At 36.4% G+C, this 24,496-nt stretch overlaps 2 protein-coding genes across 2 annotated transcripts; one reads left to right on the forward strand and one right to left on the reverse strand.

The window, feature by feature from the left end:
* Positions 1 to 10,521: 10,521 nt before the first annotated feature.
* Positions 10,522 to 12,116, forward strand: LOC137959362 (uncharacterized). The gene is made up of 6 exons (XM_068806761.1): positions 10,522 to 10,590; positions 10,657 to 10,989; positions 11,267 to 11,395; positions 11,505 to 11,622; positions 11,743 to 11,901; positions 11,959 to 12,116. The coding sequence occupies exons 1-6, from the start codon at positions 10,522 to 10,524 to the stop codon at positions 12,114 to 12,116; spliced, it is 966 nt and encodes a 321-aa protein (XP_068662862.1).
* Positions 12,117 to 18,864: 6,748 nt separating this feature from the next.
* On the reverse strand, positions 18,865 to 20,003 carry LOC137959224 (glutathione S-transferase F13-like). The gene is made up of 3 exons (XM_068806593.1): positions 19,793 to 20,003; positions 19,619 to 19,667; positions 18,865 to 19,513 (listed from the first exon to the last, which is right to left on the reverse strand). Exons 1-3 carry the CDS (start codon positions 19,937 to 19,939, stop codon positions 19,038 to 19,040), a joined length of 672 nt encoding a protein of 223 aa, XP_068662694.1. The 5' UTR covers positions 19,940 to 20,003; the 3' UTR covers positions 18,865 to 19,037.
* Between the last annotated feature and the right edge of the window lie 4,493 nt (positions 20,004 to 24,496).

Raw genomic sequence — 24,496 nt, forward strand, 5'->3', positions numbered from 1 at the left:
TTGGATTTACATTTTACTTTGCAAATGAAAAATTTCTTATGTTACAAGATGATAAAGTTATTTTGAGAGGTTTTCGAAATTCTGGTCTATATCAATTGCAACTTACTAGAAATATGGTGTTCAATGTTTCTACTTCTTCGAATATTAAAGAAAATGAATTGTATTTGTGGCATTTACGACTAGGGCATATAAACAAAGATAGAATTACAAGACTTGTGACACAAGGATTATTGAAAAATCTTTCACATAATGATTTTCCTATTTGTGAGTGTTGTATATATGGAAAAATGACAAAGATACCCTTTCTATCCAAAGGCTCAAGAAGTTCTCATGTTTTGGATATTATTCATTCTGATATATGTGGACCTTCAAGATATGGAAGAGTATATTTATTGCATAGAAAAAATGAGGCCTTAGATTATTTCAAAACCTTCAAATTGGAGGTAGAAAATGCCATAGGAAAGAAGATCAAAACATTGCACACCGACAGAGGTGGAGAGTATTGTTCGGAGTTATTCTTTGAATTTTGTAAGTTAAATGGGATTATCCATATGTTTAGCATGCCTTATACACCTGAACAGAATGGTATTGCTGAAAGGAGAAATTGAACCTTACTAGAGATGGTAAGATCTATGATGGCACTTGCAAATTTGCCAATATCCTTTTGGGGTGAAGCACTATTGACAGCTACCTATATCTCAAATAGAGTGCCTTCAAAGTCGGTTGAGAAAACACCTTATGATGTATGGTCAGGCAAAACTCCTAGTCTTAACCATTTTAAAGTATGGGGATGTGTTGGTCATGTTTTAAAACTTGATCCTAAGGACAAATTGAAGGCTAAGACTCAAAGATGTTTATTCGTTGGGTACTCTGAACATTCGAAAGGATATAGGTTATATGATCCCAAGGAGAAGGTGATTATTGAAAGTAGACATGTAAAATTCATTGAGGATAGATTTGATTGTGATGAAGATTTAGGTATGAAGTCTCACTTGGAAGAATGTGTTGAAATGTCTTCTTCTGAATCTCCTTCTAATATAGAGAATTCCACCCAAACGGATATTCGAAGAGGAACTAGAGAAAGAAAACCTAGTCAACTCCTATCATCTTCAGATTTTTATACCTATGCTGGAGAAACTTATGAAAGAACAAGGTTGAATGAAGATGTTACTGATCCTGTCACTTACGAGGAAGCACTCCTTGATGTGGATTTCGACAAGTGGAAGTCGGCAATGGAAGAAGAGATGGACTCTATGTATAAAAATGAAGTTTGGAAACTTGTTGATCCTCCTACATCGGTTAAGCCCATTAAGTGCAAGTGGATTTTTACAAGGAAGAGAAATGTTGAAGGTAAAGTTGAAAGATTCAAAGCTCGTCTTGTTGCCAAGGGTTTTACTCAACAATACGGGATTGATTATGATGAAACATTCTCTCCTGTTGCAAGAATACAGTCTATTCGAGCTCTCCTGGCATTGGTAGCATATTATGACTATGAGTTGTTCCAAATGGATGTTAAAACCGCTTTTCTAAATGGAAATTTGGATGAGAAGATTTATATGGAACAACCACGTGGATTTGTTAGATCTGGAACTGAAGCAAAAGTGTGTAAGTTGGACAAGTCTATTTACGGTTTGAAACAAGCATCAAGATTATGGAATATCAAGTTCAATAAAGCAATTACAGCGTATGGTTTTACTCAGAGTCCAGAAGATCACTGTGTTTATATAAAAACAGTGGGAGATCGCATTGCTTTTCTTACTTTATACGTAGATTATATTTTATTAGCCGGGAATGATATTTAGTTACTCCAAGGTATAAAGACATGGTTGTTTCAGACATTTGATATGAAAGACCTTAGGGAAGCTTCTTATATTCTTGGCATTAAAATTCTACGGGATAGATCTTTGCGAAAATTGAGTTTGTCTCAAGAGAAGTATATCGACACTCTTCAGGATCGGTTTCACATGTCTAACTATATACAAGGTAAAGTACCTTATGATAGCACTAAAAAGAAGAGCCATGTGGATTGTCCTTCTCGCCTCAAAGATAAGTTGGACGAATCTAAATATCCATACGCTTCTGTTGTGGGGAGTTTTATGTATGTTCTTATATGTACAAGACCTGATCTTGCTTATGCTGTTGGGATTCTTAGCCGGATTCAGGCTAATCCAGGTTTCACTCACTGGGAAGGGGTAAAATGGGTAAGGTGCTATCTAAAAAGAACAAAGTCATATGCTTTGACTTATCAAGCGGACAAGTTGGAATTGGTTGGTTATTCCGACTCAGATTATAAAGGATGTGTTGATACCCGAAAGTCTACTTCTGGTTTTATCTTTATGTTTGGAGGAGGTGCCATTTCTGGGAAAAGTAAGAAGCAAGACTGTGTCGCGCAATCAACCATGGAGGCAGAATATGTGGCTATGAACTTAGCTACAAGGGAGGTTGTCTATCTTCTCAAGTTCTTGCGAAGTCTTCTAGTGGTAAACTGTGTGGAGCGACCTATTCCTCTCTTTTGTGATAATGAATCTGCTATTGCTATCACGAAAGATCCGAAGTGTCACTCCAAGGCTACACATATCGAAGGGAAATACCACTACATATGAGACATGCTGAGGAAGGAGGAAGTTGTTATTTATAAGATATCTTCTCCGGATAACTTAGCTGATCCACTAACCAAGTGTCTTCCCGTGACCAGTTTCACTTTCCATGTGGGGAACATGGGTTTGATTTGTTTATAATTGATGAGACCAAGTGGGAGAACATTGTGTTGTATGCATTGTGGTCTCAATGATTTGCAATACTATGTATGTCATGACATTGTAATTTATATTCCATGGAATGATTTTGACAAAATGCATATGTTTTTGTGTGATAATATGAGTACTCAGTGTATGCCATGAGATTCAGCTTCCCTATTAGGTATCCACTTGTACGTGTATATATGAGGGTCTCAATAGGGAATGATGGTTGAGTCTCTAAATTGTCCAGGCCAATGGGACTGCATAGGCATAGTTTCCTTTACGGCTAATACTCATGCTGGTATAGAGCTTTACCCTGAGCTCCTCAGGTACTGAGTATGCTATGGACGGTGAGATGCCTTGATGTCCAGCTTTTCTATTAGGTATATACTTGTATGTATATACGGAAGGGTCTCAATAGGTAAGGTAGGGTTGGATGTCTAAATTATTCAGGCCTATGGTACTGATTAGGCACAGTTACCTTAGTGGCTAATACTCGAACTGGTACAGAGCTTTACCTTGAGTTTAGGTCCGAGTATGCTATGAATGGAGACCGCTGAATTGGCAAATTTGACAAGTATGAATTTGGTTTATTCCCCAGCCTTGGATATCTAAGATATATATTGTGTAGGCCCGGGTCAACTACACATGTATATTAAAGTGTTTAAGGTAATGCCTATGGTCATGGTATGGTTTTATGTGTCAAAATTGATTTTTCATGTTTTTTCGAAAATCAGAATTTGAAATGGATTTGAAACCAAGTGGGAGTTTGTTGGAATTATGGTTTCAAATATATTATTTATAAAATAAAATTACCATGATATTAGAGGCGTGGGGCCCACTTCTAGATGTTGTCATTGAATGTTCAGTACAGGGAATAATGGCCAGCACATCCCCCTATAGAGGTAGATTCATTGGGTGCATTGACTGGACACATCCCTTGGGCATAAGGAGATGTATCTCTCTTGAGGGGATGTATCTCTCCTTAGAGGATGTATCTCTCCTAAGGGGATGTATCCTTATGAATAGTCATTAGTGCCACACCCTTTGGGAATCTATAAATTCCTCCATGGTCTTACAAGTGAGGCTAAGGCTATTTGCACACCTAGTCTGGCTGAACGGGAGCAAGCTTATCACTTGTAAACGAATTTTCAAAGGTTATCTTGTGCACTTCAAGTTCTATTTATATTCTTCAAGATGAAGGTACGCTCTCTTTATTCTTCTTATTTTAATTCTATGATATATATATGGCTTTCATGATAATGAAATTATGGAGGATTTAATATCTATTTTCTATGATGTTTATATTATTATTAGACATTAAGTCTAACAATGACCACACATACAAGCTCAAGCACATAAAATTACACATTATCTCCTTAACGTCTAACACACCCCCTCAAACCAGGAAGTAGGCATCAAATAGTCCCAACTTAGAACATAATGTAGCAAATCGAGCTCCTTGCAATGACTTGGTAAAAAGATCTACGAGTTGATATTTAGTTCTTACATGTGGAGTAGTAATTCTTCTATTTAGGACTTGATATCTAATTAAATGACAATCCACTTATTTAATTCTCTCATGGAACACTAGATTATTAACTATAAATATTAAGTCTTGACCGTCACAATTCCTAACTATAGATTGTTCTACTTCCATGCCAAAATCTGATAGATGAGATTATATCTAAATCATCTCACAATAAGTGTGAGTCATAGTTTTGTATTTGACTTCTGAACTGGATCTAACCACTACAGTTTACTTCTTCCTTCTAAGTAACATTGAACTATAGTGTGGACATAGAACTTATAAAGCAACTCCTTTCCAAGAACGGAAGGATTTTGTGAAGTGGCTCCATAGAAATGTTTTGAGGTATTTCCATAAATCTACTAACCATTCACACTACATTTATTATACTTGGTTTAGTTATAGTAGCATAAATTAGTTTTTCAATTAGACACCAATACAATGTTACATCTTTCAAAGCCAAAGAACTATCATCAAATGAGTCCGCATTAGGCTCATTTGCAGAAGTTGATTAGTAGAAGTTGTTATCAGAATTTGCAAAAGTTATTTAGCAGCAGTGGGAAGAAGATGAACACTATTTTTTGAATATGTCCAGCTCTTAGCCCCAGTAGCATTGAGTTCAGATTATTGCAGCAACTTTGGGTTCAAATTATTGTTGGCTACTTCTTACTCGGTCACAACTTATTACTTGAAACTATGATATGTGCTATTAGCTCATTACCGAAGCTGCTATTATGTTTCATTGATTAAGACATTAGTGTTTGTTGGAAGATATGATGTAATTTAGGTGTCATTAATGTAATTTGTTTATGTTTTTTGTTTCTTCTTAACTCATACTAGGGTGAAGAGTATAATTATAATATTGTACTTTTATCATCTATAAATATAGCTTAAGGGCAAGAGTTTGTGATAAGTCCATTACCCTATTCTTCTTCCTCTTTCCTCTGAATTCGTCTCCGTTCCTCTCCATCTCCTAAACTCTTCTCTCCACAACTCTTCTTCTTCTTCTCACCTTCTATTGTGATTATACATTTTGGAATCCTTAGTTTCAACATGGTATCAGAGCAGGCAATGATCTGGGATGTAAAAGGCGAAGAAGATGGAGAAAGAGAGAAAAAAGAGGAGTTTCTCATTTTTCATTTAGACTTATTTTCTAATTCATGTTTTTCATTGGATTTTTAACTCTCTTACTTTATGTTTCATATAGAAAATTATATACCTTTAGAAATATATTTGAGTATAGTTTCCAAATAAAAAATAATAGTTGAAATCATAATTTTTTATAAAGAGATTCACATCTGAAGCAGCAAAGATCAACCAGTAGAAAAGTTTCGTGTGACAACTTTTGAGAAGTTTGATGCCATCAAGAACGAGATTTTTTATGCAAAATTATATATCAAAAGAAATATCAGTAAATTTATTTTCTTACCTAATTAACCAATTCTCAATCTGAATTTTTTAGAAGTAGATATTAATCTCGGAAGAGTGAATGGTCATGCTGGCCAAAGAAGAAAGAATACTCAGTTTGGCCAGATTACAGAGTCCATTTTTTTATAAGATATTATCTCAAAATAAATATATTTTATGAAGAGAAGTTATACTTGGATGAAAGGTATTAAATTCCAGTTTCAGAAGGAGAATTTTTTTATATCAGTTTGATCTATATTTAAGGAAATATTCACATTGGTAGAATAAAAGTCATGCTAGTATCCTGTTGCATGCGAAGGTCCAAATTAAAGCTGATTTTTTTGCTTCACTTTTTGAGTTGTTGTTATTGATCAACAATATCAAGAAAATATCTCATGATCTACCCTTGAATTTTGTTTTTTATTAACTAACAATATCTGGAAAGAATCTTTAGAAGATCATCTTATTTTGAGAAACTTTCCTTGATTTATTTGTCAAAGAGAAGAAGTGTTCCTATTCTAAATTATGGCAACTTCCCAAAAAAAAGTATTTACTTGATTTAATACTGCAAATTACAATAGTATCCATGTAAGTATATTCTGATCTAGAATCATATTCAAAACGTGTATTTCTTCTCTGGTTATGAGAAATCCTTATAGCATATTAACAACATGCTGGAATAGCGCTCATTGTACTTATCCCCTTATGAAGTTGCTGAGTAACCTCACTCAACCTATCACTCGGTGAAATCCTTTCAACTTCTACTGGTATAGCATCAAGCGTTGCCTTCTATTTTTTATCTTGCCTTTTAGAATCGGTTTCATTCTGTAATTACATCTCTAAGCGTGGACTCTATTAAAAAATAAGACAATTATGTCATTGGTTCCTAATTAGTTGGTTTTATGACTAACTCTTAGTTTGGTGTCTGAATTAATCACTACTGTAATAAGTGTGGAAGCAACATCCATTAGTGTTTTATTCATTCTTCTCTATTTTTGAGATGACCATGCAACTGCTCTCGGAACTAGTAGCACTCAGTTCAATTATTCTTTTTGAGAAAATTAACAATAATTAGTTTAACTTATTGGCAGCTTATTACTCAGTTCCAACTTATTATTTGGTGCACATCTTCCTTATTCAAGGATGGACTTGCCGCATATTATCTCAAATCTTTGTTACTCTTAAGACTTTTACTATTTACTGGTTATCCACTCCTATATAACAACATATTTGGTATGTTTATTTTGGGCGTTGGCTCATTATTGCACCTAATATTGTATCTCATTAATTGAGATATTATTATAGAAGAATGACTTCACGATTGCTTGTTTGGGTTCATTATTTGCTGACTGTTGTCAGCATTGGTTCATCTGGTGAAGAATTTGAATTCCTTAGGAAAATAAAACACATAATGACCCCGACTTCTGTACCTTATCTTCCTCATTACCCATTTCCTTTTTATAATTTGGTAGCTTTTCTCCTACCATCCTTTTATTTGGTAGCTTTTCTCCCTTTTGGCTAACCCTTTTGGAGCGTTGCTTTGATTGGTTCCTTTTATATATATGGGTATTTTTAAGTCCATTGAGACTTTTTATTAGTACCCTTGGTTTTTTTATCATTGTCTTGTGAATGACAGACATTACCCACTTAGTGATTATTATCACTATATTTGTTTGAAATCATTTGAGATTAGTTTTGACTTATGTTTTATCACCTATTTCTACCATTTGAGACTATGTGCCCGATGTTGTACTTTTCCTTGAGACACCATGATGGAGGAGATTATTACTACATCTATGATATTTGTTTCAAGCTGGGATCATTGCCATTACCTCCCATCTTGATGGGGAGTGGTTGAAGATATGATGTAATTAGAGTGTCATTGATGTAATTAGATTATGTTTCTTGTCTATTCTTTACTCTTACTAGGGTGAGGGTATAATTGTAATATTATACTTTTATCATCTATAAATATAGCTTCAGGGGAGGGTTTGGAATAAGTCCATTACCCTATTCTCCCCCCTATTTTGTCCAAATTTGTCACTCTTCCTCTTCTCCTCCTAAAACCTTCTCTCCACATCTCTTCTTCTTCTTCTTCTCACCGCTTAATCCTCTCTCCTATTGTGGTTATACATCATGGAATCCTAAGTTTCAACATTTATTACCTAGAGTAGGATTTTTTTTTTAAAGGTGCTATTCTTTTGCACAATTTTTTGATCTTACATTGGATGAGTTATCCTCTGGATTACCTTACCTAAAAAAATCAAGGAGAAAAGGTAAGATCTGGGTGTGATTTCAATCACAAATTTGTCACATTTGTATAGAAGGAAAGTTTCTTTCTTCCATAAAGTTGACATCCTTAAAGATTGTGATCATATATTGCTTTGATTGATTTATTTTAAGACTTATTTTATTGGATCATATATTTCTAGGATTGATCTATTTTAAGACTTCTTTTATTGGATTATTCTTTGGAATTTATTTCCTAAATCATTTAGGAAAAAAAGCAAGTCAAAGATTGTGATATTATCTTGCTAGTTGGCATTAGTGACATAGAAGGAAAGTTTTCTTCTTTAAGAAGATCTTCTAAGTTGTCCAACACCTCTTGAGATTTCACTTGCTGGTATAATTATTTCTTAATTGAGAAAGATTGGAATCGATTCTACATGATTTGGATTAGCATGATCTCAGACATTATGCGCAAAATCAAGGCTTTGTTTGGTTTCATTAAGTGATTGACTCAGTTTGGCTTGCTTCAAGTTGTTCACCTTGAGACTGCAAGGTAAATATGGGATACTTGCTTCAAGTTGTATTCTAGTGCCGAAAGTTTACAAAAACTATATGATGTGTTTCAAAACATGTTTACTACAAAACAAGGAGAGAACATGCATGGGTTCTTGGCTAGATTTAGAGGAATGATTTAGGAGTGAAAACTTTATCAACCCCTATCAACTGATATGTCTATTCAAGAAAAACAAAGGGAGTCCTTAGAATCTGCTATCTTATTGTCCAATATTAAACCATATTTTGAAGTGGCCAAAATCAAACTACTTAGCTCCTCCACACCTTCATCATTCGATGACATCAGTGCAACTTTATTTCGAATACCAAATTCTTCCTCCACATCTAACACTGAAGTACCATCCTCTATAAACTCAGGAAATAGGATTACATCTTCTACTACCCGAGGGCGTGGCAGAAATTGTAGAGGCCGAGCAAGAGATGGTAGAAATGGCTCTGGTCCTTCAAAATCAGACAATCGGGTATGCACTCATTATGGTGGACTGAACCATCTAGTGGATACTTATTGGAAGCTTCATGGCAAACCAAAATGGGTCACTACCAACCAAGCTTCAGTTCAGAATGAGAAGAATGTTGCCCAATCCCAGTCACAACGAGGGAAGGAGACTCTCACTGATGATGATTATGATCTCTTATTGAGGATGAAAACTCTTATGGTATCTCCTCCATCTTCTCCAACATCTTCAACTACTACTATTGCCAACACTACTTCAGGTATGCTTTCAACTACTTCCTCCTCTTCATCCTGGATTATCGACTTAGGGGCCTCCGAGTATCTTATAGGTAATAAGAATCTATTACAACCTCTATCTCCATGTCTACCAAGTAAGTTTATTACCATTGCCAACGGATCCCAAACCAAAGTTCTTAGGAAGGGATTCTCCCTTGTTACACAATCTCTTCCGCTTATCGATGTCTTATTTGTCCCTCTATTTGCTTTAAACTTGTTATCTATTTGTTAGTTAACCAAATGTTTTAATTTCTCCATCACCTTCTCACCTTCTTCTTGTGTCTTCTAGGATCTCACAACGAAGCAGGTGATTGGTGGAGACCATGAACAAGGGGGCCTGTATTATTTGAACCTACCTCCAGTCACTATGATTGCCACTTCTCATATAGAGGCAAGGTTATGGCATAATCGGCTTGGTCATCCATCCACCGCATCAATTCAACACTTATTTCCATCCTTAAAAGCTTTACAAAATTTCAATTGTGAAGTCTGTTAGTTAAGCAAACACCAGAGGACACTGTATTCTCCTTGAACTGAACTTAAAGGTGTTGCTTCTTTTCATTAATTCATTCCGGTTTATGGGGACTCTTAAGTGTCTCGAACATATCTCGAGTTAAGTATTTTGTTACCGTTGTTCATGACTTTACTCGAATCACATGGCTCTTTCTTGTTAGAGAATGGACTGAAATTTTCTCCATATTTAAATCTTTTCATGTTATGGTGTCTACTCAGTTTGGAAAAAAAATACAAGTGTTTCAATCATATAATGCGAAAGAGTACCTATCTAGTAATTTTCAATCATTTTACCGCAATAATGACATTGTTCATCAAATATCATGTGCCTACACCTCTCAACAAAATGATGTAGCTATAAGAAAAAACTGACATCTCCTTGAAGTAGCTTATGGCCTCCTCTACTCTATGAAGGTACCCTACTTTTATATGCCTCATGCCATTCTTATAGCCTACTATCTTATTAATAGCCTACCTTTGTCGGTCCTTAGCCATAAATCCCATTAGTCATTACTATTTCCAAATGAAGGCTCCTTGTCTGTTACTTTGAAAGTATTGGTTGCACTTCCTTTGTTCATATCACATCTCCTTAAAAAAGAGTAAACTTGAGCCGAAATCACTTAAGTGTTTTTTTGGGTTATTGTCGTACCCAAAAAAGGCTATGCTTGTTATAATCCCTCTCCGGATGATAATTGTCTTAAGGGATGTCACCTTTTTTTAGGATACACCCTTTTATTCTTCAAAAGATGCACCCATGAGTCTTTCATCAGTGCCACCATCTCTGAAGCCAGTTGTGACCCTTGATGCAAATCTACTTCAGCACTGCAAACGCAGCCAACACAACACCTGTGGAGATTACTGATCCATCCGAGGTAAGTTCATCTTTCCTTGTTGTGTTTGGCCCACAATTTGATACTCAATCCACAACTCTATGAAAGGAGCCTCGGACTTGGCCTAGGCCCTCTACTTTTCATCCTATTTCAAACTTTGTTTCTCACCATCGATTGTCTTCTTTATGTTGTCAATTTCTTGCATCTATTTGTTCCATCTTTGTTCCACAATCCTATCATGAGGCTTTGAGACATCCAGGATGGAAGGCTGCCATGGAAGAAGAAATGCATGGCTTATATGAGATTCAAACTTGGCCCTTGTTCCTCTTCCTCCCGGCAAGAAACCTGTGGGTTGTAAATGCGTTTTTAATATCAAACATAATTCAGATGGTTCTGTTGCTCGCTTCAAAGTCCGACTCATTGCCAAGGGATCCAATCAATGTTATGGAGTGAATTATGAGGAAAATTTTTCCCAATGGCTAAATTAAACTCGGTACGCATCTTATTATCTCTACCTTCCAATTTCTCTTGGTCAATATTTCAATTGGATATCAAACATGCTTTTTTGAATGAGGACATAAAAGAGGAGATATATATGCATCAACCACCTGATTTTGTGGTTTTGGTGGAGTCTATATGCAAATTGAGAAAGTCTCTATATGGACTTACATAGTCTTGTTAAGCTTGGTTTAACAAATTTAGCCAAACAATGTGACAGTTTGGATTCGACTGGTGTTTAGTAGATCATTATGTCTTCATCAATATTACCTTAAAATGGAAATTATTATTATTACTTTATGTGGATGATATCGTCTTAACTGGTAGTGATGCAGACAACGTAAAAGAAGTAAAATAAAAGATATGCCAAGAATTTAAAAAAAAATGGTCTTGGACTTCTAAAATAGTTTTTTGCAATTGAGGTACTCCAGTCCAAGCATGAAATTGTATTATCTTAGACAAAGTATGTTTTGGATCTACTAGAAGACACAAGGATGATGGGAATTCGACCTACAGATACTCTTGTGGATGCTAATGTAAAGCTATGTGCAAGCTCTACAGAAGATGTTGATATAGGTAAATATTAGAAGTTTGTAGGAAAGCTTATCTACCTCATAGTGACCAGACCAGATTTATCATATGCAGTGAGTGTGGTGAGTCAGTATATGCACTAACCACAACTTGCCCCTTGGCAAGCCTTGGAGAGGATACTAAGATATTTAAAAAGAGCTCAGGGAAAATGGTTTCTCTATAAGAATTATGGTCATTACAACATAGATGGTTTCTTAGATGCAGATCAGGTTGGATCACCCTATGACAGGAAGCCCACTTCGGGGTATTGTACCTTAGTTGGAGGTAACCTAGTTGCATGAAAAATTAAAAAGCTTAATATGGTTGCAAGATCCAGTGCAGAGTCAGAGTACATAGCTATGGCCCACACAACCAATGAGCTCATACGGATCAAATCCTTTTTTATTGAATTGGGATTCTATAAAGGAGCTTTATGGAATTATATTGTGACAACCAAGCAGCCATTCATATCACTTCAAATCCTTTCTTCCATGAGATGACGAAACACATTGAGGTAGATTGCCATTTTTTACGAGAGAAAACCGGTCACATTCAAGATCTTAACCGCTATATGCAGAAAGATGTGTATCTACGATGTTTTCTCCCCATCAGCTTGAGGGGAAGTGTTAGAAGACACCTCAAGTGGCATTAAGGTAATATACATGCCCATGTCAAGGTGGTACAAAGGGTAAATAAGTGTTCATCTCATAAGGATGACACAAGGGTGTAATTAGGTATATCTAAGTATGTCTTTTTATTTTGACTTGTAGCCCTAAGTGCATTGTAGTCAATGTAACACTCTCTCATAAAATATGAATAGAGGCTCAAGGTAAGGGGTAAATCATTCAAGCCTTCCCCTCTTCTCTAAAATTTGTCCCTAGCCTTTCTCCCTTCTCCCAAGCTCTCACAAGCTCCATCTCTCTCTAGCCTTCTCTCTTTTTCCTCTTCTCTTCTTTCTTCCTCTCCTTTCCTCTCCTCTTCTTCCTCTTCCCCTCCTCTCTCACGACTTTGGTCGCGGACCTTATCATGGGATCCTAATCCAACAAACGCAACATTCAAAAAAAGAGTGATGAGCATGCTTCTTCATATCACTTAAACATTAGATATTTCTTATGTGTTTTCAAAGGACAAGAAACATGAACAACACAAAGTTGTAGAGACACGAATTTAGGGATATATACCGTGTTGTGATGGGTCTAGCTTCTAAAATGCAACTGACTTAACTGATCAAGGTGACATGACTCAAATTTTGCGAAAACCGAGTTTGAATCCCAAGTTTGAGTTGCATGACAAAGATCTATATTTGCATTGGTTTTTTTCTATCTATAGAAGAAATAAAGAAGGCTCACTTCATCTCAAAATGGAAGATTACATCATTTAAAAGATGTAACCTATTAGTTTTTGTTGTCTGCCATATGTGTCATGGTACCTTTTCCAAGAGATACAAAGAGATCCTATTGCTTGCATCACCTTATTAAGTAGAGTTTTGCTTTTATATTTCATAACAATAGAAAAAGTTTGAGAAGTAATGATTTTTTTACACTTTAGAATAATAAAAATGATTGTTTAGCATTCACTAGGTTACTTACAAAATAATATAATTATATAAAGTTTCCCCTTCGTTCTGAAATGATACAAAGTTGCAACTCATAGTAGCACTAAGTTGTGACAATGAATAACAAAAGGTCATATTCATGTAAAAAATTGTCAATTCATCATCCTGACAAACATTAGAAGATTCATTTGTAGGTTACTTCTAAAAACTATTGAAGATCATTAACAAGTTGTTCCACGACATCAAAATTATATTATCCGTATCGATGGATGATAAAGCATTTGGGGAATATAATAATATGTAATTAATGTGCCTACATGTTAATAAAAATGTCATTCGATCACTAGCCTTTTTTTATACTTCAATGATTCATCAAAACCAGTATAGTCTTCGGAATTGATCTTTTTGGTAAAGGGTTTTAGTACTAGAATTGATCAACCTTAGTAGAGAGCAGTAGGAGTTTTTTGTTTTTTTGTTTTTTTTTAAGTGGAAGAGATCGGACATCAGTAACAAAGAGAGAGTAGCGGTAGACAGATTTTTGTTCGGGAAATCCACCATTCCAGTTTCAAATTGGGAGGTGAAAATCCTACAATTGCAGCAACAAGGACCTTGGAAACTCTTTCACACATAACAGATGGAGTGCTCAATTGACTTTCTAAAAAATAGTCGATTCCATCTTATTGGAGTCTAGCGATGGAAAAGGAACAATGTAGTCGATGGAATGCGTCTAATTAAGAAGGGGGGAAGTTCATGCCCTTGGCGGCCTTCATGCAAGCCTAGTGGAAATATCCTCCCTGATAGAGATAAAGATAAAAGGTGATTGAATTAGAGAGAGACTCAAATTGTAGAGTTGTAATCACCTACTTTTTCTATTTGTAATTCTATAAATAGTATACACCTGAACAATTTTAATTACAACAATATTATTCTTCATTCATATATTCTTCATGTTATTAGAGCTGGTTCTGTGAGTTGTCTTGGTTAACCCACAGAGATAAAGTGATCCTTTTATGATCTATTATCTCTAGCAGTTTAGGTTTGTATCTTTTTTTCTCTTTTTTAGTCTCCATACCCGTTGTTTTCTTAGCATTTTCACTTCCATAATGAGCTTTTCATATTGCACATTATATATTGACAGAAAGATATTTGAGTCTACTTTCCAAAGAAAAATGAATTTTGGCAATCAGAGTTTTCTAAAATGAGAAATTGATATTTGAAGCAGGAAACCACTACCAACGCTGCTGCTCTTCCACATCTCTTCACCGGACAATGCAATTTCGTCCACCACAACTATTGTTCTTCTAAATCTCTTCACCGGATGATGCGTTTCTATCCACCCCAGTTGCTACCAGTGCTGCTGCTCTTCCACATCCCTTCCACCAGAAGATGCAATTCCTTCCGCCCTAGTCGCTACCCTTCCAGCAGACGATGCGATTCCGTCTGCCCCAACTGCCTCTAGTGTTACTGCTCTTCCTCTGGATGATGCAATTTCCTTCACCTCAGCCGCCTCTAGTGCTGTTACACTTTGTTAAGTACCTAGCCAATACTACCCAAAAGACCGTCCTAGTAAGTAGCGGAAAGCCATGTACTTAACCCAGGACCATAACATCACACACCCCTTGGAGAAAGAGCTCGCCCGCAGGCTCTTCTGTTGTGAGCCGACGGTCTGATAGCCCACTCTAGCGATATCGCTAGGTCATCCCCCCAGGATTCGAACTTGCATTATAAGTGCCGACTCTGATACCAAATGTTAAGTATCTAGCCAATACTACCCAAAAGACAGGCCTAGTAGGTAGCGAGAAGACAAGCACTTAACCCAGGACCATAACACTCTTCCACCAGACGATGCACTTTCGTCTGCCCCAACCGCTTCCCTTCAATTGGACGATGTGATTCCGTCCGCCCCAACCGCTGCCCTTCCACCGAACAATGCGATTCCGTTTGCCCTAGCTGCTGCCCTTCCACCGGATGATGCGACTCTATCCACCCTAGCCGCTGCCCTTCCACCGGGCGATGCCATTATTCCTTCCAACCTAGCTGCCTCCAGTGCCGCTGCTTATACTCCGGACGATGCTATTTCGTCCGACCCAACCACCTCTAATTTTGCTGCTCTTCTTTCAGATGACTTGATTCCGTCCGCCTCTAGTGCCGCTACTCTTCCATCGAACGATACGATTTCGTCCGTCCCCAGCTACTACTAGTGTAGCTGCTCTACCATTAGACAATGCAATTCTGTTTGCTTTAGTCGCTGCTCTTCTCAGCCATCACTCTTTAAAGCCACTGCTCTTCTCAACCGCTACCAATGTTGTTGCTCTTTCCAAACCACTTTCGAGAACATTCTTCCTTTTTGAAGATCAAGATTGGACTCTCCTCTTAGAGCTCCATCTTGCGGGGGCATGTTAGAGATAAAGATAAAGATAATGATAAAGATAAACATAAAAGGTGATTGAATTATAGACAGGCTAGAATTGTAGAGTTGTAATCATCTATTGTCTCTGTTGTAATTCTATAAATAGTGTATACACGATGAATGATAATTATGGTAATATTATTTTCCATTATTATATTCTACAATCCCATCCTCGAACAATTGACCTTGGAAACTCTTTCCAATTTATGTGGTGGGCGAATTGATTCTTTCTCAATACCATGCGTTGTAGTGGATTGATGAGACTTGAGAGGTACCAGGCAAAAGAAATTCTTGTCTCAGCCATTAGTGGAAGTCAACATGCTCAAAAGAGAAGAGCTTTTGGGGGGGTTAGTCAACATGAGTCATGAGATGAAGTTCATCCCGATTACTTAGGTCATTCAAAGAAGTCGTTAGTGGTGTACCAGTGCCAACTTCATCTGAAAGATGTAGGTTATCGGGATGAAGCTACCTCAGGCTTAAATCGTGGAATAAGGAATCCAACCAAATTTGCAATTCATCCATTTGAAGCCATCTGTCGGGATTTGTCTCTTCCTCCTGAATTTTTTTTCTTCCCTCTCACTCTCTTCTCCCTCTCATTGCTCTCCTCCTCTCGGCCTCCCTCTCGCTTCTCTCTCTCTCTTCTCCTTCTCGGCCTGCGACGAGCGACGGAGGCTGGTGATGATGGCATTCTCTAGCCTTTGCGGTGAAAGGGCAGAGCTGGCTGGCACGGGGTGAGCCAGTGACGCCGACAACGAGGGGCTGACGTCCGACCTTCGACGGGGGTCAAAGATCGCCGCCATCGAATCCCCTCTGAGCGTGGCTTGATGTTGAAGACTGTTGGAAGATAGGCCCAAGCCCACACGACCAAGGAAGGCCCACATATCTAAGAGTATTATAAGATGGGCCACATGACCAAGGAACACCCACATCATGGGCCCAAGCACATAAGTAAGACCCACCATGATTACCACGAGCTAATATCCTTATCACATAAATTGGAAGATCAAGAAAGACTCACAAAGACTTCTTTATCTTATGGTCACATCCTAGAAGAGTTCTAGTTTGAGTTATGTTTGTCTTTTATCTATATTGAGTTATTTAATTATCCTAGGACTTATCTTTAAGTATTAGAGTTTGGGTGTAATTGGGACAAATGTAGTTTTATTGTAATTAGACGTTACTACCTTCCTCTATTATAAATAGAGGTTCATGAACTCTGATTATAATAAGTGAATAAAGTTTTTCTCTTTTCCATAAATTCAACGTGATATCAAATCAGGTTCTATGAGTTGACTTGGTCAACCCACATAGATAATGAGATCCTTTTCTCTAAACCCTAAACTCTAAGTCTAGGTTCGTAGTTATTTTTTTCAGTCCCTACACCCATAGATTTCTTTGCATTTTTCACATCTATACTGAGATTTTATTTTCAAAATATATATTGAATGAAATATATTTGAGTATAATTTCCAAGGAAAAATGATTTTTTTTCCAATCGGAGTTATCTACAGAGAGATATCGATATTTGAATGAGCGAAGGTCAGATCACAAAAGAGGTTCGAGCAGCAGCAAAAAGCTTCAAATTCTGAGATATTTTATGCTATCAAGAACGAGACTTTATATGGAGAAATATAAATCAAAAGGAATATCTGTAATTCTATTCTCTTACATATTCAACCAATTTTCGATTTGAGTTATTTACAAATAGAAATCAATATTTGAAGCAGCAATGGTCAGATTGAAAAAAAAGGTTTAAGCAACAGCAGAAAGCTTCAACTTCCGAAGTATTTTATGCTATCAAGAGCGAGACTTTATATGGAGAAATATACATCAAACGAAATATATGTAAGTTTATTTTCTTACCTATCCAACTAATTCTCAATCTGATTTTTTTATAAGAAGATATTTATCTTTTAAGAGTCACTGGTCTTGCAGGAAAAAAGGAGAAACAGTGTTTAGTTCGGCCAGATGATAGAGACTGAAATATATCAGATTATTTATTTTCTCATAATTATATTTTATGAAGGAAAATTATAGTTTTATAAGGAGAAAATTTTATGTCAATATGATCTATATTTAAAGATATATTCGCATTGGAAGAATCAAAGGTTATGCTGGAATTCTGTTGCATTGAAAAATCCGAATTTATGCCCATTGTTTTGCGTCATTTTTTAAGTTGATATATCAGAAAAATATATCGCTTCTCCATGGTTTGAGGGCTGACATTTTTATCTTATGGTCACATCCTAGAAGAGATCTAGTTTGAGTTATGTTTGTCTTTTATCTATATTGAGTTATTTAATTATGCTAGGACTTATCTTTAAGTGTTAAAATTGAGTGTAATTGGGACAAATGTAGTTTTATTGTAATTGGACGCTACTACCTTCCTCTATTATAAATAGAGGTTCATGAACTCTTTTTATAATAAGTGAATGAAATTTTTCTCTTTTCCATAAATTCAACAAAGACAACCTCTAGCACGCAGAAAATAGAATAAAATTACTTAGTGAATAAATTAATAATTTTTGAATATATTGATAAAATAATTTATTTATTTGTTTATTATTTTATTAAATTAGTGATTTAAGAGTGGTCAATTATTATTTTTTAATTATTCATTTTTGTTAAAATATATCTAATTTTATTAATAAATAAATAAATAAATTTATTTATTAAATTTGTTTCTATTATTTTTTAATTTTTATTTATTTATTTATAATTTATCTGTGCACAATTAATTGTCACATATAATTATTGTATTAATGTACAATAAAATGCAATCTTTAATTAATATAATATTTAATTTAATTAATTTGTATATTAATATATTTTAATTCTACATTAAATTTCTTATTAATGTAATAATCATGTTTGTTTTAGGTATATATGTTCTATTTAAGTATGTTATAACAAGTTAATCATTCTCTTGTTTACATCATATTTTTTATTTTGGGGCACTAACACTACAAGTTATTTCTCAGTACACTTGAACTCGTATACATTAACACTTAACTTGAACTTGAAGTTGAATTAAAACATTGACTTAAATTTAAAGTTGAAGTGGAAGTTGAACTTCAAGTAATTGCTTAGGTTGACTAAGCCCACCTTTGTTTTTTTTTTACTTCCATGGAGAGAGGGGGAAGGAGCAAGTTGTGCCCAGGGCTTCAAGGAAAAGTCACGGATGTCATTGCCTTTTAGATGTCATAATTTGAGATTCAAATATGAGCCTTTTAGTGAATAAACCTTTTTCACCAAATAACAGATGTTACCCGTACAAAATACGGGAAGAAACCCTCTTTATATTTTCTTACGAGCCCTTCAAAAGATCCTACAACCTACAAAATACAAACACTCCCAGCGACGGCCAAACCCCGATTTCCCTCCTAACCTGCTTTCACCTCATCAAAGTAAAATGGCGGATCTTATTTGAACCAAGTCCAGGCCTTCCCGCCGGGTCTAAGCGGACTGTGGAGGCGCATCCCAGAACTTCATCCCCTCGGCCGTCTTCACCCAGGCCGGCCTGGACGAGATATCCTCCCACCATGCCAGCACGTGGGGGCGGCTGGTGACCAGAGAGGCCCTGGACGTCTTCAAGAGGCAATGCAAGTAAGGGAGGTGGTGGAGATCCGCCAGACTGAAGTAGTCTCCGGCCAGGTACTTGCTCTTTGACAGCCTCTCCTCGTACACTGTTAGCACTTTGTCCAGTTTCTCGGCGTAGATCTCCGCCTCTGCCTCGTCAGGCGGCAACTGCAGTACCCTTGGCTTTATGAGCAGCTCTTCCACTAGCGGAGCCACCGCAGCGTTGAAGTGCTGGGCCTCCACCTCCGCCCACACATTCACCAGGGCAACGTACTTGGGGTCGATTATCCTCACCAAATCCGTGCCCTGGTCCTTGTATTTGTACGCCAGGTATTTGGTAATCGCCCGAGTTTCTGCAAAACAAGAAATGGGAAATTATCGTTAGTTCTTTCAGTCGTAATCCAATCCGGTGATCCCTGATACCTCCCTACTGGCTACTAACAAGGCCTATGGCGTACCATAGAGTCTCAAGTCGCCGTCTTCAAGCACCGGAATTTGCCCAAACGGCTGTCACAAGAAACATAAAGAGCTAAAATCAATTCTGGAAACTTGCCATCTACATCGATCGGCTGAACGAACTAGAAAGAAGTAAAAAACGAAAAAACTTGATAGATTCGTGACAGAGGCGATACGTTTAGTGCGAGGAAGGGCGGTTGTTTATGTTCCCCCTTCGGAAGATTAACGCCAATAAGCTCGTACTCGACCCCCTTTTCATTCAAAACTGCGACAACGCGTGCTGTGCATGTCGAGAAGGAAACCCCGTGAATCTTAATCGCCATTGCTGCTTGGGTGTTTGATTCGTCTGCTTTTTGCTCTCTCTACCTTCCGAGCTATCGATTTATAGGAGAAGAATAAAAATGAAGTAAAATGAAAGTATCCGCTTCACGCTTTTTAGTATCTGCCACCCACGTGCTTCTACCGCAAATCGTGAACCACTTCACGCTTTTTGGTATGAATTGAAAGTCGCCATTGCTGTAAGCGAGATTTGTACTGTCGTTTATGAAACTAAAATGGATTCCGCCATGCCGCGACAACTCTCGGCTCCCAAAAGTTGCTAACGCAATCAGCTATCCATTTGATTAATTATTGAGCAGCAATCACGCGCTGCACGAGGGCGATAAAGCCTGAAGGCATCTAGAAGGCGATAAAGCCTGGTCTCTAGACTGAAGACAAGAAGAAGCAAACACCATTAAAGTGGGCTACTCTCCTCGGGATAATTGACAAGGTACGCGGAATCTGTCAGGAAGCAAAGACCATTAAAGCTCACTACTCCACTTGACGCCTCTCGTTTTTTTAATTAAGATTTATTGGAGGCAGTATCGAAGCATCGTCTTCGTGTTCATTAATGTTTATCGCATTATTTAAAAAAAAATCTTCTTGTATTCTAAATAAAAACCTCTTATAATTGATTTAAGATATTTTATAATTAAAAAAATTATTATATTAGTTTTTAATGATTTTTTTATTATCTTCTATTTATTATAATAAAAATATAAATTTTATATATAATAATGGCCCAATCTAATTATAAAAGTCACATTGAACTGACGCGATGGCCAGTAAGGCCATTGTTCCTCACTCATCGTCAACAAAGAAGAGCAAATAGAAGAGAATAGGTCATCGATCAAACTTTAAAGCACGGGTCAGGTATCCCGAAACATGAACCCAACCCTAAACCCTAAACCCGATTTAACCCTGACCCATCCCCACTCCATCCCCTTAAACTCAACACATCCCTATAAACCCCTGACCCCTCATCGACCCGTCCCGAACCGGTTTTATATCCTTATGTCATCCCCATCGGTGAGGTTTGGGAACACCGATCCCAACCCGAAACCTGATGAGTTTTTGGGTCGGGTCAAGTTGGGTTCCCCATGGAACCTGACTTGATGCCCACCCCTAGTCAAAACCCCTTCTAATCTAGGTAAGTGTTTCCTCTAATTCACTATTTGATTTAAGATCACATGACAAGGTCCTCGACCAAGGTAGTGAAAGTGGAGAGGAAGCAAAGGAGGAGAAAAGAGAAGAGAGAAGGAAGGGAGAAAGAAGGGAGAACTCATTAGAGAGATGGGGAGAGAGAGAGAGAGAGAGAGAGAGAGAGAGAGAGAGAGCTTGGGAGAGGAGACAATTCTAAGAACGAATTTGAGAGAGAAGAGGGGAGATTTCATAATCTATCCCATGCCTTGAGCCTCTATTTATAGTTGTGAATTTTTTTATAATGACTACAATGCCCTTAGAGCTACAAGCTTTAAAAAAAATGACATAAGATAATTACACCCTTGTGCCATCTTATGAGAAGACCTTTAAATTACCTCATTTGCCACCTCCTTGACTTGGGGAAGGTAATTACTTTGATGCCACTTCAAGATGTCTTCCAATACTCTCCCTCAAGTCGGGGGAGAGAAAACATTTAAAATCTGAATGTGATTAGCTTCATAAGTATGTCTCCCACATATCCTTATGATGAATCTTGTTTGAAAGATAAGATACCAGCCTAAAATTTCTCTCGTACAAAGTCGCCAGTCTACCTCAACCTGTTTTGTCCTCTTGTGAAATACAAGATTTGAAGTGATATGGATAACCGCCTAGGGGGGGTTAGTCAACAAAATAAAAATTTGATCTTCATCTTCATCTTCATCTTATGCTACATGATCTTCATCTTCGAAATGGGTGTTAGTCAAGGCAACTTCATCTTCAAAATCTTTGAAATAGGGTGTTAGTGTGGATAACTTCATCTTCATCTTCATCTTATAGAAATTTAAAATTATTGATTTTAATAATTATAAAAATGAACTAATTAAACCATAGTGTTTGAGTTAAAAATATTTTAATTACCACTATTAAATCACTAATACAATAGAATGAATAAAAAAAATTTGATTAATGAATAAAAAATATTATATTAATAACATAAGATAGATTTACATTGTATTAATTAATAATATATTTTGACATAATTAATGTAGATATATTAATCAAATGCATACTTTAATTATATTTTATTTACCAGAGACTTAAATATGAAGTTTAATATAGTAATAAAATAAAATAAAATAATAAATAAATACATATACAACTTTTAAAATAACCTAAAAAAATTATTCAAATAACGAGTTCGTGCCTTTAATATTACAATCAACGAGTTACAAGTTTAGTACATATAAATTACGCATGTTCAAAAGTAATAAGAGTAAACCATCATTTATCGTTCCACATGGATGTCGATATGGCATCTCGAAATTGTGCGGCTCTTGTGGATTCTAATGCACTCTGCCTCCGAAGGCTTGTTACTTGGCTACCCACATCCTCAAGATCATCGCAATCGTCACTGTCTGTATCATCCATTGCACCTAATTGGACCGCATCACCTCCTCCACCGAGCTCGCCACCCAAATCGTCATCTTCATCTTCAAATATATCATCATAATCTTCTGCACGTATATAATTGTGCAATATGCAACAAGCATGTACAATTTTCACCTGGATCTTAAAAGAAAATGGAGGCGTGCCTTTTAATATTTGAAATCGAGCTTTTAAAGCACCAAAAGTTCGCTCAATAATATTCCGTAAAGATAAATGTCTTCGGTTGAATAATTCTTTTTCATTTCTAGGAATATTATCTCCAAATTCTTGCAGATGATATCGGGTTCCTCGATATGGAGCCAAAAATCCCGGAAGATTTGTATAACCCGCATCGACTAGATAATATTTTCCTATAATAAAAATTATATACCACATAAAATAATTGAAGATAAAATAGATAAAAAAGTATTGCATAAAAATATATTACTTACCTTCAGGTACAAAGATTTTATCTTGATGAGTCAATGCATCCTTCAATACACGGGAATCGGCTGCTGACCCCTCCCATCCAGCAAGTACATAAGTGAATTGCATATCTAATGAACATGCAGCCATTACATTTTGTGAGAGATAACCTTTTCTATTCCAAAACCTTGGTTGATCTTCAAGTGGAATGTTGGCTTTGATATGAGTTCCATCAATAGCTCCAATACAATCCTAATTATACATTTTCAATTAATATTTACTAACTTTGTATATTAATGTAAAATTATTTAGTTATAGGAAGTGATGTTATCTTGAAATAGGGATAAAACATTGAATTTGTTAAAATCTTTGAGTGTGTACGTTCCGAAGGCCGTTTGACGTAATCAGAGTGAAGTTTGAGGATTGCATCCAACACCTTGTTGAAATACTTACTTATCGTCCAGTTTGATCTATCAAACATCTCTGTTGTGACACTATACACTTGTCCTTGACCAACAGTTAGGAGGAAATATGCAAGTTGTTCTTCAACTGAGATGGTCTTTGTGGCTGATAAAAACCCTTTACTAGAAAGTATATCTGCGAATTTGTGAAATACCAGTTGGTTCATCCTGTACACTTTACGAAATTTAACTAGAGATTTGTCTAGTGCCTTTTGCAAATACAATGGACCATTCATCCCACAAGAACGTGGTACACGTCTGTTGCAATGGTACAGATAGTATCTTTCCATGGCGATCATCAAAGTTGTGAATGCAACCATAATTGCAACCTTTTCATCGTCTGTCATAGTATCCATGGAAATCCACAAATTCAATCGCCTAAAATTCATAAACACGAGTAAACATCAATCTTCAATCATAACCTATTTGCAATCACACCTATAAACAACCAAATTCATCCACATTCCCACATCCTATATTCAATCACATCCTACATTCATCCACATTCACTCATCCTACATTCAATCACATCCTACATTCATCCCCATTCCCACATCCTACATTCAATCACATCCTACATTCATCGACATTCCCACATCCTACATTCATCCACATTCCACATCCTACATTCATCCCCATTCCCACATCCTACATTCAATCACATCTTACATTCATCCACATTCACACATCCTACATTCATCCACATTCCACATCCTACATTCAATCACATCCTACATTCATTCACATCCTACATTCATTCACATCCTACATTCAATCGCATACCACATCCATACTCAAAACACCATATTTATCTATGCAATATATAAACACAACAACATATCAAATTTAAATACAAACCATACTAATAAGTTTTGCAACATCATAATTCAAATATCATGTCTACTACATAATAATATTCCAAAAAAATAGTGTATTTATAACGCATTACAATTAGTTTTCAAAACAAAATTTAAGCCACTCGACCCGCTCCTCCACTATCATTTCCATAAACATGACCTTCTTAGTTGGTGTATCCAACCATGAAGGAGCGCAATATTTCAATTCTGTAGGCAAGTCCGGGATTTCCCTGTGGGCGTTGACGCAACC

The sequence above is a fragment of the Aristolochia californica genome, unplaced genomic scaffold, assembly GCF_029961685.1.
Source record: "Aristolochia californica isolate CCGP_79_NKW_82.1479 unplaced genomic scaffold, dmAriCali1.0.hap1 SCAF_3, whole genome shotgun sequence".
NCBI lineage: Eukaryota > Viridiplantae > Streptophyta > Magnoliopsida > Piperales > Aristolochiaceae > Aristolochia > Aristolochia californica.

Excerpts from the sequence above, each read along its gene's own strand:
- LOC137959362 (XM_068806761.1), top strand. The coding sequence starts at position 10,522 with ATGCAAATCTACTTCAGCACTGCAAACGCAGCCAACACAACACCTGTG. Across the intron at positions 11,623-11,742 it reads TACAGAAGATGTTGATATAG|CCTTGGAGAGGATACTAAGA; the intron begins GTAAATATTAGA and ends CCCCTTGGCAAG. Across the intron at positions 11,902-11,958 it reads GTATTGTACCTTAGTTGGAG|AGTCAGAGTACATAGCTATG; the intron begins GTAACCTAGTTG and ends GATCCAGTGCAG.
- LOC137959224 (XM_068806593.1), bottom strand. The coding sequence starts at position 19,939 with ATGGCGATTAAGATTCACGGGGTTTCCTTCTCGACATGCACAGCACGC. Across the intron at positions 19,668-19,792 it reads CGCCCTTCCTCGCACTAAAC|CCGTTTGGGCAAATTCCGGT; the intron begins GTATCGCCTCTG and ends TTCTTGTGACAG. Across the intron at positions 19,514-19,618 it reads CGGCGACTTGAGACTCTATG|AAACTCGGGCGATTACCAAA; the intron begins GTACGCCATAGG and ends CTTGTTTTGCAG.